At 39.2% G+C, this 14,653-nt stretch overlaps 1 protein-coding gene across 1 annotated transcript in view; it reads right to left on the bottom strand.

Annotated features, from left to right (window-relative positions):
* The window catches only part of ascc3 (activating signal cointegrator 1 complex subunit 3), a 202,737-nt gene that overhangs the window by 95,231 nt on the left and 92,853 nt on the right, over positions 1 to 14,653 (bottom strand). Inside the window, 1 exon segment of the mRNA XM_042490728.1 lies at positions 11,768 to 11,932. Coding sequence (XP_042346662.1) covers positions 11,768 to 11,932 — 165 coding nt within the window.

The raw sequence follows: 14,653 nt of genomic DNA, 5'->3' as shown, positions 1-14,653 counted from the left end.
TCATTCAGTTTACAGGGATTTCCATATTAATGTGTCTGAAGATGTGAACTTAAGCACCTAGCGCATCAGAAGCAGCCGCCGTAATTCCTTCAGCACAATCAATTATAGCAGTCTGTCAGGTGTGGCAATAATGGGAGAGAGAGAGAGATGGAGGAGGTGGGGGAAGGGTCTGCCAGGCGTGCTGCTGGCATCCAGCTTCTGTGGTTGGAGGGTGGACTATGAGCTGTTTACAAATTCTCAAACAAAGACAAACAGAAACATGCTGCTACTGTGCCAGTCACATTTAGATATAATTAGGAGCAGAAATAATAGTCCTACATGTTCGACTCAAGTAAAATGACAATATCCTCTGCAGCAGAAATAACAATATTTTCAGGTTTAAATTTGCTGTATTACTTATCTATTTCTTGTACAAGCTTGTTATTGTTTAAATTAAAAAAAAGAAAAGCAATTTAGTGTTCCATTTTCCCCATCTCTGCTTTCACAGTGGACGCTAACATGTTCAGGATGTTGGCAGTGCTCATTAGAGTAAAAGGCTAATGATTTTCTAAATGTATCTTCTTGTCACCATCCCATGCGGCAGAACCATCAATGAATGTATCTACTAACAAGTATTGTGTGTGTATCCAAATCCTGATTTTTCTTCTTCCTCTTTACTATAGAGCTCCACTGCTGTACAAAAACTACTAAAAAGACCAAGATCAAATGCCACACTGTTATGCTGGCTTACATGTTCTTTCATTACAGGAATGTCAATGGTTAACCTTTCATCACTTAACCATTGAGAATATTTTTGACCAATTAAGTTGGTCTGTAGTAGGCGTTCTCAAAGTCCAGACAGCGAGTCAATCCGGACCCAGCCCACTCGTATTAGAAAAGCAATAATACTATGTAATTAAGTGAACATTTGCTACTGTGAAAAAAACCCTGAGAAGTTTTATATCTATTGACAAATACTACTTGGAGATCTGGCCTGAGATTAAGCCTTTATATAATTGTTTCCCTGTTTGACATTGTTGTCATGGCAACGTTGACAGTTAGTGAGTGTATGACGTTTAAGTCATCACATGTCAGAGTTTGCTGGATAACAGGCATGTTCAAATTTAGCAAGTTAGTTAACAGCTAACGGGCAATCGCTTTCTGTCCTGTGGTTATTAGAAAGCAAGACTTTGGCATCTTCTGTCAGTCTACATAAGAATGTAGAGGATGGTGAGGATGTTACTATCCAAATGTGCAAAGTCAATTTACCGATCTTTCCGGACCTTTGACCTTGAATAGAAAGTAACACCACCCTGTCCTAACATTGTTATTGTGGAAAAAGTGTATTAAAGTGTGCATTGTTACATATGTTATGACTGTAAGCGACGTTAACACTGTGGACAGCATGGCTAGTGGTGCTTCTAGAGTTAACAATGCTAAATTTTTCTTTAGTATTTGTTTCTCTTTATCTTTTTTATATTACATGTACCACTTACAATTCTATTCCTTCTTTCTTTCCATCCTTCCTTACTACTTTCTTTGGTTTCTTTACTCTTCTATTCTTTCCTTTACTATTTTCTGTTTCTATCTTTTCGTCTTGCCCCCTCCCGTTTCATGCTCCTGTACCTCCCCCATCCTTTCTTCCCTTTCTGTTCATCATCCATTTTTCTGTCTCTCTATCCTTGAATCTCCTTCTTGCCTGCCCACAGTTCATTCTCCTTCAGCTGCTGTTTACAACTTTGCGAGCAATAACTTTCTGCTCTCAGCAACCACACACAATTTCCCAAGAAAATGTAGTCTCTAATCTGTATCTCTAACAGCACTGAATCTATAATACTATTTTTGCTGCTAGAACAACCATTATTGCATACACACTACATTTTGAAGTTCAATCTCATCTCATATTATTCTTTTCAGTTGACTATTTGTCTTTAATTACCTTTTGTTTCTTCAATACATCAAAGTTAATTTCACACATGCAACATTATTGGTCCAACTTCAACAACTCATGATAAAAAAAAGGTTTTATAATCTTTATAGAAAAACAGAATCATATGGTAAATATTCTCTTGTAGTTCAGAGAATGCATTTCACTGTGTGTTACCAGTATTTAGACACTAAGTTGTCGGTCACCTTTTGTGAATAAAAAGGATCAAACTTTAAAAATGTATTTTTTAAGCAGTGCAGGGGATATCATTATTCAGTGAGCCAACCCTTCTCAACATGTTGCTCCCTCTCACACCTCTGCAGTGTGTTTGCTGTCATCACCCATCGGTGCCAAAGATCAAGGCTACAGCAAAAGTAAAAGCATTCATTGAAAAAAAAAGCTTAGAGGAAGACAGTTTACTTCTTATTTTGTCAGAGCTTCCAAACACAGACAGACAACTTGGACATACCCTTAAATAGTATAAAGAAAAACAATAGCTGCAGACAAGTGGAGCTGATGGTCTGAATACTTTGACAGGTGGTGCATAACTGATAAGCACCACGAGGAATAAACATTGACAAAGAGTTGTTCAGTTTTTCACACATATTGAGGATAAAGTTTCTCCTTGTTTCCCCCGTAAAGAGCCAACTCATTCCAGAGGGAGCCATGAAGGGAGCTTTTTCTATCGCCTTATTTATTGCTGGCACAACTCATCTTTTTAGTTTCAAAGACAACAATAGCTTACAGTGTAAGAAATCAATCATTTAAAGGGCAATGCACAAAGTAAATTTAGTAGTCCTGGGGAGTGTTACTCAGCCTGTGTAAACAGTTGTAAAATGTCTTCTATGGCTTTGGAGGAGCTTCATCAAGCCTGAAATAACGTGATAATTATTATTATTTTCTCAGAAATTTGTGCCCAAAAGTCTGTTATATAACTGGGAGTGTGGAGTTTAGAAGAAGGCTTTTACCAGACAGGGAGAGTCTACCAAGAGAAGCTGCAGAGATACATTATGGAAAATATAAGCTCCTGTGTTTTCATTTTCCCCAAGCTTAATACTTAAAATGCTGTACCTGATTCTTTTAAATCTCTTCTTTGAATTCACTTTTTTTTCTATTTGGTCTTATGTTAACCGATGGTATTTATTGTTACTTTTACCTTGTTCTATACTGTATCTTGTACATACAGCTTTGTTAATCAATGCAACTCGATGGAAAGTCTAAGTGATACATTCTTCCTGAACATGGGATTTACTGGTTTTTAATCTACCAGTAAAGAACTCATCGTACACCAGCTTAAGAAACTGTGTGCCATGCTACACAAGGATTGCAATGATGCCTCTTTTTGATAAAATTGCAGAAAAATAGATGGCCATACCTAAAGTAGGGTATTAAAGGTGTGTGTATGAGGTGAGTGAATTAAACAAACTGGAGCCAAACTCCTCATCCCCACTACTTTCAAGCACCCTTAGGATGCACAAGCAGAACAGGAAATTTTTTTTCATCAGCATATGGCCAAGGCACAACTAATAATAACACTGCTCCTAATGCACAAGTTTTACTTTTTAGTTTCATAGCACAGGACTGCTTTACAGTTGTAGGCCTGTTGAGACCTCTTGAAAAACTATTTCTTCAGTGTTTCTACTATGTAGCAGACAAGTGTTTGAAATGTTCCTTATTTATATAATGAAAATAGTTACCTAAAGTTGCCTCTGTACCAAACTACCAAACTGTGACTCTTAAATTGTAAATGGACTCTGACTTATGTGTACCCTAGCATATCCTTGTTAAAAAAAAATCAATATGTATGGAAATAACAACAATATGTTACAATGTAACAATACAATGTATTAATGTGATGCTAGAAGGTTCCATGAAAAAAAAAATGCTGTATTACATGTTTGACCTTGAAAACATTGTACACAATTAACAACAGCATCACCCCTAATAGTGTATTACAGGGCTTGAGCCCTGCCATAATATTCCTTAATAGCCACATTTCAGTCAGTAAGTTGATTCTGCCTTATATAGAGGCACAAGCTGCAGTCATTCAGGAATTATCCGCTATCAAACCATGGAGTTTGTGAGCCCCTAACCCTATACCCCTAGCTGCAGTATCAGCTGTGCCTGCTCTGAAGCCCTTGAGTTTATTGACATGCTGATGGTTCAGTCCAATCCTACAGCTGTGTTCTAAGCACTGCCCACATGTGCAGCCTGCTGGCAAACAGACAGACGGTGGAGAGGCTTCAAACTTGTGCACTGCAGTACAACCTCTAAAGGTGTTAAGGTGTACAAAGCACCCAGTCAGCCCTTCTTCAGTAATATCAGCTAAACCTGCAGATAAATGGGCTGTGAACCGAGTAAACAGTGGTCACATGTACGGACCAGTTTTCAATTACCTTGCAGTTAACCCCGCCAAAGAGGTCTCCGTTGCTGCAGAGCACAGCAGCTCATCCCTCTGTCTCCCTCTGCCTCCTCACTCTGCTCTCAGGCCTTTAGCGTACAGCTCCTAGCCATGGATTCTAAACATTTATCATAGTGATGAGTGCTTACGTTGGGCCATCACATTCCAATCACTATCATGTGGGATTTTCCCACAAAAGTTTTATTTTATTTTATCACATCTGTAAATCCAAAGTCATGAAATAAACATAGCTTTTTCAGTGATTTCGGCATCATACAGCAACAGCAAAACCACCTTTCACAGCAGCACGATATGCTTCTGGGCAGCATGAGTTTACCCAGCCAGATGGAACCTTTTGTGGTGTTATGACACACCTCCAGTTGGCCAGATGGCACCTGGTGTGGCAGTATGCAGCCCGTTCTCATTCCGAAGTCGCCAAATATGGCTGCTTTGACAGTGCTTTTGGCACAAAATGCCGATGTCAAAAGCCATCTTTCGCATCCGCATGATACATCTCTCGACGGCATCAGGTGAGAACATGGCCGGACAGAACCCATTGGGGTGTTATAATACGCTGGCGGACAGCTGGGCAGCACCTGCTAAGTCTGAACAAGTGGATAGGTGGTGTCACTTGAAAATGAGGGCGGTCGGGACTTTTTGTGTGCACACAGGTAGGCAGGCAGGACAGCATCAGGTTGAAATGCTGCCAGTAAGGACATAATATAAGGAGCACAAGGGTGCTTATTGGGGGCCGGAAGATGTGGTGGATTGACGAAACAACCCTGGACTTTTATGAGGGAGTCCGCTGTTCTCTTCCCATCTGAATCTGATTTTTCATCACTTTACCATGTGTTTCCTTCCCCTAATCCTAACCACTCGTGCCACCATGTGTATTTGTTGACATCACAGTAGCGCCATCCCAAGTGTCAACAGCAGATGCAGAAGCATAATAAGCAGCAACATGTGATGACTTGCAGTAGGATACAAGAATGGACTGCGTCAGTACATAACCAAGCAGACAGCAGCTGTTGCAACTGTATGATACACCACTGGACGGCATCAGGTTGAAACACTGCCGGCAACAATGTCATATAAGGCATTGTAAGTCCCTTTAAGTCGGGCAGGAGGGGTGGTGAATTGTTGTTCACTTCCCAAATGAATGTAGAGCCAAAACGTGATGTTTTTTTCTCTAAATGAGTGTTGATGTATGGCTGTTGTGGTGTCCCAGAATGTCAACAACAGACAAAGGAGGATATGAAGCTCGCAATATGTAGAAATGGCAGTCAATTGTCAAAGTGGCAGTATACAACAACTTGGAATAAGAACCTAATGGGTGTTGGTTTGGGCATTATCACGTTATTACGGTATACCAAGGTATTTAGAAATCCTAAATTTACCTTTTTCAATGCTATCATAAATACAGGCGCTCCTCTTTCTATTAATATCACTGTATGTTGTGCACAGCATGCACCAACAGAGCTCAGCCTCCAATCTCTACTGGTAGAACAGGCAGCCGAGTTGAAAGACAACGAGATACATAGTGATGGAGGGAGAAGTTACAGGACTGTAAACAGCCGGTGGCCAGCAGGCAGAGAGAGACTGTGGGTAATAACAGCAATTTCTTTCAATCTGGTATTTTGACCAAACCGTAGCTTGTGATTGTTGGAACAGTGGACTTACTAACTAGATTTCTAGCAAGAGTAACCAAGATGGTTTGGGTTTTATTTTGTTTCTGTCGAGTTTGAATGAAGTGTATTTTTTAACGAGTTAACGAGACAATTATGCCTCATCTGTCTTTTACGAGAGAAAGTTGAATTCAAAGGGTGCGCAGCTGTGTTTCTCTGTTTATAATGTTACTTCTCTTTTCATTATGAGGGTTTCTATTGTTTATTTATTTGTCGGAAAAAGTGAAAGTAAGTAGCGCACTACTTACTGGGGTTGGGGGGGGGTGTTAGAGGTGCGCACTTAAACCATCATGCACCATTTACCTTGCTGAAAGGAAGGTATGAAGGTAAAATATCAACTATCATGAACTAAGAGTTGCTATAAATAACCATAATTGTACATCAGAGAGTCAAGCATATATGCATATGGTTGCATATGGTTGCATATGGTTGCTCTTGCCAATTGCCAATGTGAGTGACGTCCTGCGACCTCATCTTTACTGTTGTTTTAAGGCTGTTTTATGAGTGGTGAAGCAAAACTGCTTGGTATATATATAGATAATAGAGTGCATATTTATGTGTTTTTGCATACACATAATTTTAGTCTTGACCTTATGGAGACACAGACTGCACAAATGTTTGGAGTGTGTCATTCTGTGCAATTCACAGAGCAATGTGCCAGGATGAGTCTCGGCTGGTCTGTGCAACCAAATATATATATATATATATATATATATATATATATATATATATATATATATATGTATTTGTATCTGTCTATCTGTGTCTGTCTATCAGTCTGTCTCTCAAAAATATATTTCTTCTGTATTCTCCATTTTTGAGTTTCTTTCCACAGAAAGACACATGGCAGCAGCTCAAAGATTATGCAACACTAAGGCTCATTCTCTTTATTTGCCCGTCTGAATTCACATAATCACTGCAATAACTAAACTGTCCTGTCTGATTCCTGCACAGACACCTGTCAGTCATCATCAGGGGAAATCAGCTTCACAGAGAGAGTACTGATTATTTTTTCCTGCCGCAGCGTGGTGCCAAGAGGGCAGGACTCCTGCTGTCTATGATATGTCATTTGAAAAAGAGTGCTGCTGTTACTTTACTGGTAAACTAAGAACTCACATATGAAAAAAAACAACAACTTGGCAATACTGACCAACTTACAGGAAGACTTTGCTCTTAATTGTGGCTGTATTGCTATTTGTTGAGTACCCGAGCACAGACATGCACTTGCAATCGTGCACATGCAGCTCCTTGTGTTTTGTTTTGAGGATTAAGTACCTTTTCTACAGTGGCAAGTTTACATACGTTACTCAACAATGACTTTAAAATAAAAGTATGTTTTGCAGGATGTTTCCTCTTCATCTTTACTAGTGAGCAGTAAGCTGCTTTAAAAAAAATTATATACTAACTAATAATAACGATAGAACAGAACCATCTTCGTGCACAGTGCCAGATCCGGAGAAAGCGGGAAGGGAGAACTAGTGCATGCAGCTTTGGTGGTTAGGTCAGAGGCCGGATCCAGAATTTTTCAATTAAGGAAAAAAAAGAAAAGGAAATGTGCTTGCGGCCCTGTTTTTCTATTCTTGTTTACTTTTTATGTGGAAAAACTGTAGTAAACTAAATATTAATCATAGCAGAATATCTTTTACATACTTTAAAATGTGACTGTAAGGGGAATTTAACAAATTGCTCACTCCCTCCTGCCTCCTTAAACTCTCCCTCCCTCCCACACGTGCACGCATGCACACACGCACGCACGCACACACACGCACGCACACACACGCACGCACACACACACACGCACGCACGCACACACACACACGCACACACACACACACACACACACACACACACACACACACACACACCTCTCGTTCAGCTCTGACTCCCTTGTCTCTTCTCTCCCTTTGTGTCTCATTTCCCAGCCTTCAGTGGAGTGTTTAAAGGAGAGCTATGGGGATACTTGGTGAATAATGCCTGTACAGTAAATGCAATGGGGAGATGATGATGAGAAGAACAGTGGGGTCCATGAGCCTCTTTTTCTCTGTCTGCTTGTTATGCATGAAATGTTATTTATTACACTAAAAGTGAATAAAAAAGTGCGACTTGGCAGAAACACACTAGATGGGAAGGAGAAGCATTTTCAGCGCATTAGTAGTGAAAAGTATTTATCCCTATGAAACCTGGGTTGACATCAGTTTTCTCAATTTAGAGGCCTTTCACAATCATTTAAACCTTTGAAATGAGGCAAATTGGTTTGATTTCTTTTGAAAAACATTGGAAAAGGAAAACAGCAACTCGGCATAAAATGTTCTTTTAAAATAATAGTAAAAGGTGACAGGAAAATTAGCTAAAAAGAGAGAGAAAGGGAATCATTATAAAGTGATCAAATGGAAAAATAGCAAGAAAATCATATTTATAATGATTATAAGTATATATCTAAAAGTAGGTTACAGAAAAGATAATTATTTTGTAACTTATATACATATTTTTTTATTTTAGCACTTTTTCATCTCATTTCCCTTTTTTGTTGTTTTACTTTTCTTTTTGTAGTGTTTTTTTAATTTTTGTTTTTTTACTAATTTCTTGATTTTCTGCTATTTTTTGGGGTCCTTTATTGTTGTGTTGCTTGCTGTCTTCTTTTCATATTTTCAAAAGAAAACATTTTGCTATGGTTTGAAAGGGTTAAATGCAATACTTCCTGAGTTCTTATTGAAATGTATCTATATTACAGATAATTGAAAGCAGCAGCACAGTAGGTAGCAAAACTGAGCATTTAATTTTATACTTAACATCAGGGGCTTTTTAAGTCCGACACTCAGATTTGAGGATGGCTTAGGAGAGCCGTGGAAGGTGCTAATGATAATTTCAACTTAAAAGCTCTTTGTGAACTTTATTTATATAGCATATATAAGTTACAGTTATCATATTCATTTAAATGCAGCAGCATACGGGACCTCAGAGGATTGCCACACGCCAGCCCATCGAAATTTGGCAGATGTATGACCAAGACTTTTATTTACTGTGAGAGGTTTTGGAGCAACTGGACCACAATGAACAGTTGTGTATTACTATCAAAAGTGTGTGTAAGCAGTCAGAATAAAGAGAGGCATTGTTTGTGAGTGGACTGAAAACTCAGGGTGGAAGCGAGGCCTGGAACAGAGATGATTTTCTCGCATTTATTCACTATGTGAGATAAAGATATCTTAAATCTTAATCTGAATCTTAAAATATTGTGTATCAAGTGAGTGTGCAATTTAATTTGACAGAGTTATGACTCAGAGAAGGAGTGTGTTTTTTAATTCTAACTGAAGCACCAGGAGTTTTAAAGTACCTTAACCGCCACCATAAGCTGTGTCACAGGTCCTGCTGTTGCAGCAACTGCTGACATGTTGGTGAACAGGCCGAACCAGAGGTCCAAATTACACTAACTTACCATTGTTATTAAAACAGCAGCATGCAGCTGTCCTGTTTCTCCTCACACTGTACCTGTCTCGTGTTTCTCCCCCACACTCCTCCTTCACGTCTCTCACACAGGCGCCTCACAGTTTGAATACCTCAGAGTTCTTGTAAATCTGCTTGTGTTAACATTAAACACTGCTGTGTTTTTGACAGTTGACTTGTTTTGCTGAATAAATAAAAACTGTGCCATGGAAGATATTCTTTTGGTATCAGTACACCAGTATCCCCAAACTTCAAACAGTGCCCAGCAGCGAGTCCAAGTGACACAGCCCACCTCTGTGATAAAGAGCTGGGGAGAAATGATGTCAATTTACCCAAGACATTCAAAGCCACCGGGATTCAATGCTGTATGCTCATTCGGTTCCTTTAAATTAACATGTTAGAGGTTCACGGATATGCAAGCTGTATCTCATTTTTCTTCTTTGTACACAAACCAAAATGTATAAACCACGAGTCTTCTGAAATTTTCAGGCTAAGGACCCGTTTGCTCAAAAAGAGACGGAGTCCCTTCTCCTTTGTGCTTGCCATTAGCTGCAGCAGTTGTAGCATGACTAGCTACATTACATCTATTTGGCCAATATGTTTTAATAGTGCATAAATATAAGCTAACTTGCTCAACTTGCTGGTATGGACAGGTGCCACACGGTGATTTAGTGCGAGTTAGCTCACATGATTGAACAAGGATTCGTGGGTAACAGTTGGTCTATTATTTGTGTAAATTACTAGAACCTTTTACACTGCCTGTTCAAGGCGGGAATATCAGGCTGTTATGCTGACTCAATGCCCTGCTCACATTCACCTCTGAGCTGAGAACAGAGGTAGGAACAGCCCTGAAACAAGGTCTGTGTGAAAGACATGACCATGGATGACACAAGTGTGACGTTTTAATAACATCTTTGTGCATGCAACCCACCGCGAGAGACTTAAAAAAGCAGCTGTTAGCATAGCAGTTAATTCAAAGAAGAACAGCGGCCTTTAATAATAGATAGGACTTATATAGCGTTTTTCTAAGTATTCAAAGACGCTTTACATGAAATGTAAATGTCCACAAACTGTAAAAACAATGACATTTAGTGCTCCTTACCCTCTGAGCAAAGGATGAGATCAGCTGTCATATAACACAGATGGTAAATGATTGTGATTGACACGTTAATGAGATTGTTATTGTTTAGAAAGTGCTGCCGACACATATTTTTTTGTCATGCTAGAGGCAGACGCTCGTTTGTCACCCTGCCTGTCATGTGTCCTTTGATTGCGGGATGCTGGGTTGCAGTGTATACTCACACTGGAGTGGAATGATGCTGCTGTGGTGCTGCCATATAGCACCATCTCTGTGTAAAAGCTGCTGTGATTTCATTTTATGAATAGGTTGATCTATCTTTGCTAACAATATTCTGAATATGTGTCAATGTGTATTTTAATTAGGGTTGTCAAAAGATTAAAAACATTTATCTAATTAATTACATGCCCTATGATTAATTAACACGGGCGTCACTGCTCCATGCTTTGCGTTGAGGTGATATTTCAGACTAGAAGTACTCCAACGGTACTAAACTCATGTTGCAAACCCACTGTGGCCTTTAATGATGCTGCTGGTCAAAGCGCAACACAGAACACGATTAATCAGCGTTAAAATTTTTAAACTTTTTTCTTTTTTTTCTGTGATTAATTAGTCGAAATTAATGCATTATTTTAACAGCCCTAATTTCAATTCTTGGGGAAAAAACAACTGCAGCAACTCTGAGGACCCCTTAAGTGTCCTGGACCCCCTATTGAATACCAACGCTATAAACAACAATGAACAAATGACTTGAATGTTCTAATCATTGTCAACACAAAGATCCAAGTGTAACTGACAACTGCACTGTGCAGAAGGAAGACCAGACTGAAGAATGAAAAGAAAGTCCTCGTCCTGGATCTTTTTTTTTCAATATCCACACGTTTGTGTTATATTGATACTTTTTGGATACGTAAGAGTTGAAGTCTACCATATTTGGAGCTCCTTCTCCCTCTCCCTCCCACAAAACAGATTGCAAAAATATTGTCAGATCAATTTGCCAGCGTGACAATGATTAAAGACAATCTTTACGCATTGAATCCTTTTAAATTATGTATGTTAAATTGCATGCGTTTAACTGCTGCAGTTGTATCGAGTATGCATCACGTGTCTTCCTGTCTTTAGAGAAAATTTAAAGGAATGTTTGCAGTCTAAACTGACAATTACACACTAATTCAGACCATAACAAGAGAGGACAGAGGGAGATGAGGGGAGGAACATACAGAGACATTCAGAGGCAGAGAGGGACTTGGACCAACCTGTCTGATGGTCCTGGCCACCAAGCTCTCCAGCACTGGTCCTCGGTCTTCATGCAGGAGGTGAACTTCATCCAGGATCAGGAGACGCACGATCTGAGAGAGAGCCACGTCTCCAACACTCTTCCTGGTCACAACATCCCACTTCTCTGGAGTCGTCACCAACATCTGGAAACAAGCATTGATCGAATTTATTTTTGTGTCATGCACACAATGTGCCCAGCCCTCATGGGTTTGTAAGACACCAAAATTACAGCTGCAGCAGTCAAATAATTATTTACATTTCTTTTCATTAAGAAGATTACAAGTTATTTTACAGCTTGGTCTTTAACAAAATACTCTGTCTTCTTTCCCAAACTTGACCAAGGATATCAAGCAAGGAGCAAGGAAATTTCCCAAGTTTGAGCAAAGAAATTTGCAAGAAAAAAAGATGAGTATGAAGGCCTTTCCCTTCATGTGCCTGTCCGAAGGACAAAGGAAGGGCAGAGTGCTGCAGCATGGACTCTGATGACAACTGCTCACAGCATTTCTGTGCTGCTTGAAAAGTCTGTATCTGTACACAACATTCTTCACAAACTACCTTGCCTGTTACATCAGACAAGTTAAATCAATATTTTGTTGTTAAGCAACTAAAACTTCAAGACGTTTCTCAGTTCATTTGAATATTTTCCAAAACTGCTTCAACTAACACAAATATTTCTCTACTTTACATCTGGATCATAATAAGGCTTATCCTACAATCAATTAACAATCAAGCCAGAAGCAGAAAACAAAAACGGAGTAATGAGGTACTATATCCAATTTACACACTAGATTCTATTAATGCTAGAAATGAGGAGTGCCCCCTGACCTGTAAGAACAGTTGTAGAATATCAGCTCAGTTGCCAGAGGGACACATTGGCATTGCATGCTTCTGCAAATCACATATAAGTGACATTTGTATGTTTCATAAGTATCATATCAAAAGTTACAGAGCATATGAGCTGACTTTGCCATCTGGAGATGGTCAAGGTGATGGATGGCAACGGTCAGCTGGAAGCACGCCGGTCACCAAAGGTTGAACGTCAGTGCTGTATTTATGAAATTAGCCATAGCTAACGTTATTTTTTTTGTCTCACTAGCTAGTCATAAAAAACCTGATGTGCCCAACTTGTCTGTTGCTGCTATCTAGTAAGTTGCACTTGTCCAGTGGGCAGGCCGGATGACCTTCACAACATGTGCTGAAGTCCTCTTATGGATCACTTTGTTCCAGCTGATTTCTCTGTTCTGAACTTAAACTAAATATAACAGCTCCCCCAGAGTGAAGCTTTTTAATCTGGATCACCCCCCTGGTGTTGATCTGCAGTATAGGTCATAATGCCCACCACTCTATGTTAGTGAATGGACATATGCCAAACTAAAAACTCAAAGTATGCGCCGAATAAATTTTTCCTAAATATGGTTTCTCAGGTTGATGGTAGTTCTCATCACCCTGATGTTTGTCCCAGTGATTGTTTTTATGAGAAGTTCAATTTTAATGAGTTATTAACTTATACAAAAGGGGATTATCCAAAACCTGCAGTATAATGACTTAAATTATAATGCTGATTGTATTGTAAGAAATTAATAAAGACATTGTTAAAAAAAGCGGGGTTATCCGCCATGATTGATAGCTGTGACAGCCAATCCATGCACGTGTATTTTGGCTGGAACGTCCCCACCACTGAGATTGCTAAAGGACTTGCATGAACTACAAGAACTGGAAGATGAAAGAAGATAGATAAGTAGGACAAAGTTTCCTGTCTTTTAAGTGTTTAGTGTTAACATAAAATCAATCCTGAAAGTAACAGCATGTTTATTTATATTGAAAATGTTGTTTAAATTCTGTACTCCATTCATATCCCCACTGGCAGGCGGCTTCTGTTTACCGTGATCATGCTGCCACCTAGTGTTTTCGAAGGCACTCTCTGGCAAAGTACACATTCATGAGACGGTTGTAGTATTATTTCCCTCATGTTATTTAGCCTTCTGAAAAATATCATATTAAAAAAAATGTTGCTCTTTAACATAAGGGTCTATTTAGATTTACTCAGCCTCAAGTGGCCATTCAGAGAACTGCAGTTTTTGGCACTTCCACTTTGGCTTCGGTGTTTCTTCAGGACAAGAGGATAAATATGAACGACAACACCGATAATGTATTTATGTTTGAAATGTTTGAAAAAAGTGACCCTCTCCTTAAAACCAAAGTAGAGACTAAAAGTTAGGATATCTCGGCCTCAGCCGCTCAGATTACATTTTAATCATCCGTCTCTTGTGAGCCTCCTCACTTTATGGAAGTCCAACATTAAATTCCCTGAATACCCTTTAAAAGGTTGTCCAAAAATGGGCTGGCACTAGCAACACTACTCTTTCTGTGATGTTGCCAGAAGTATATGTATACAGTCCTAGAATTCTTTTCACTAAAAATATTGAGATTTCAGGGGAAATTATTGCTGAGATACATTTTCTCCACAATTCCCTGCTCACTTAACTGAATGACACACACTGTAAAGCCCTGAGTAACACAACTAAAATCCCTCCAGAATGCTGTTCGATGCATGGCTCATCAATGCTCAATTGCCCATAACTCTGCTCATTACAATGCAGATGGAGGCCCTTAAATCATAACACCATAATAACAGGCGTATAACATTACTCACATCTCGTGTGCTCGGTTAGTTCTGCAGGATTTATCAGATGTGTCAGTCTGTGATCCACGATATCCAAAAGAAATGTCAAATTTGATTCTTTAGTGTTTTATTTGATGCAATCAAAAGTTGGCATACTTTCTAGTGTATGTGCTTTTATTTTGACATCCCTCTTATTATATTCAACAGTATTAACACATCTCATCCGTATCAAATGTCAACA

The sequence above is a fragment of the Plectropomus leopardus genome, chromosome 7 (genome assembly GCF_008729295.1).
Source record: "Plectropomus leopardus isolate mb chromosome 7, YSFRI_Pleo_2.0, whole genome shotgun sequence".
Taxonomy (NCBI): Eukaryota; Metazoa; Chordata; class Actinopteri; order Perciformes; family Serranidae; genus Plectropomus; species Plectropomus leopardus.
Note: the sequence above shows the minus strand (reverse complement) of the source record. Positions and strands in the feature narration are given on the sequence as shown.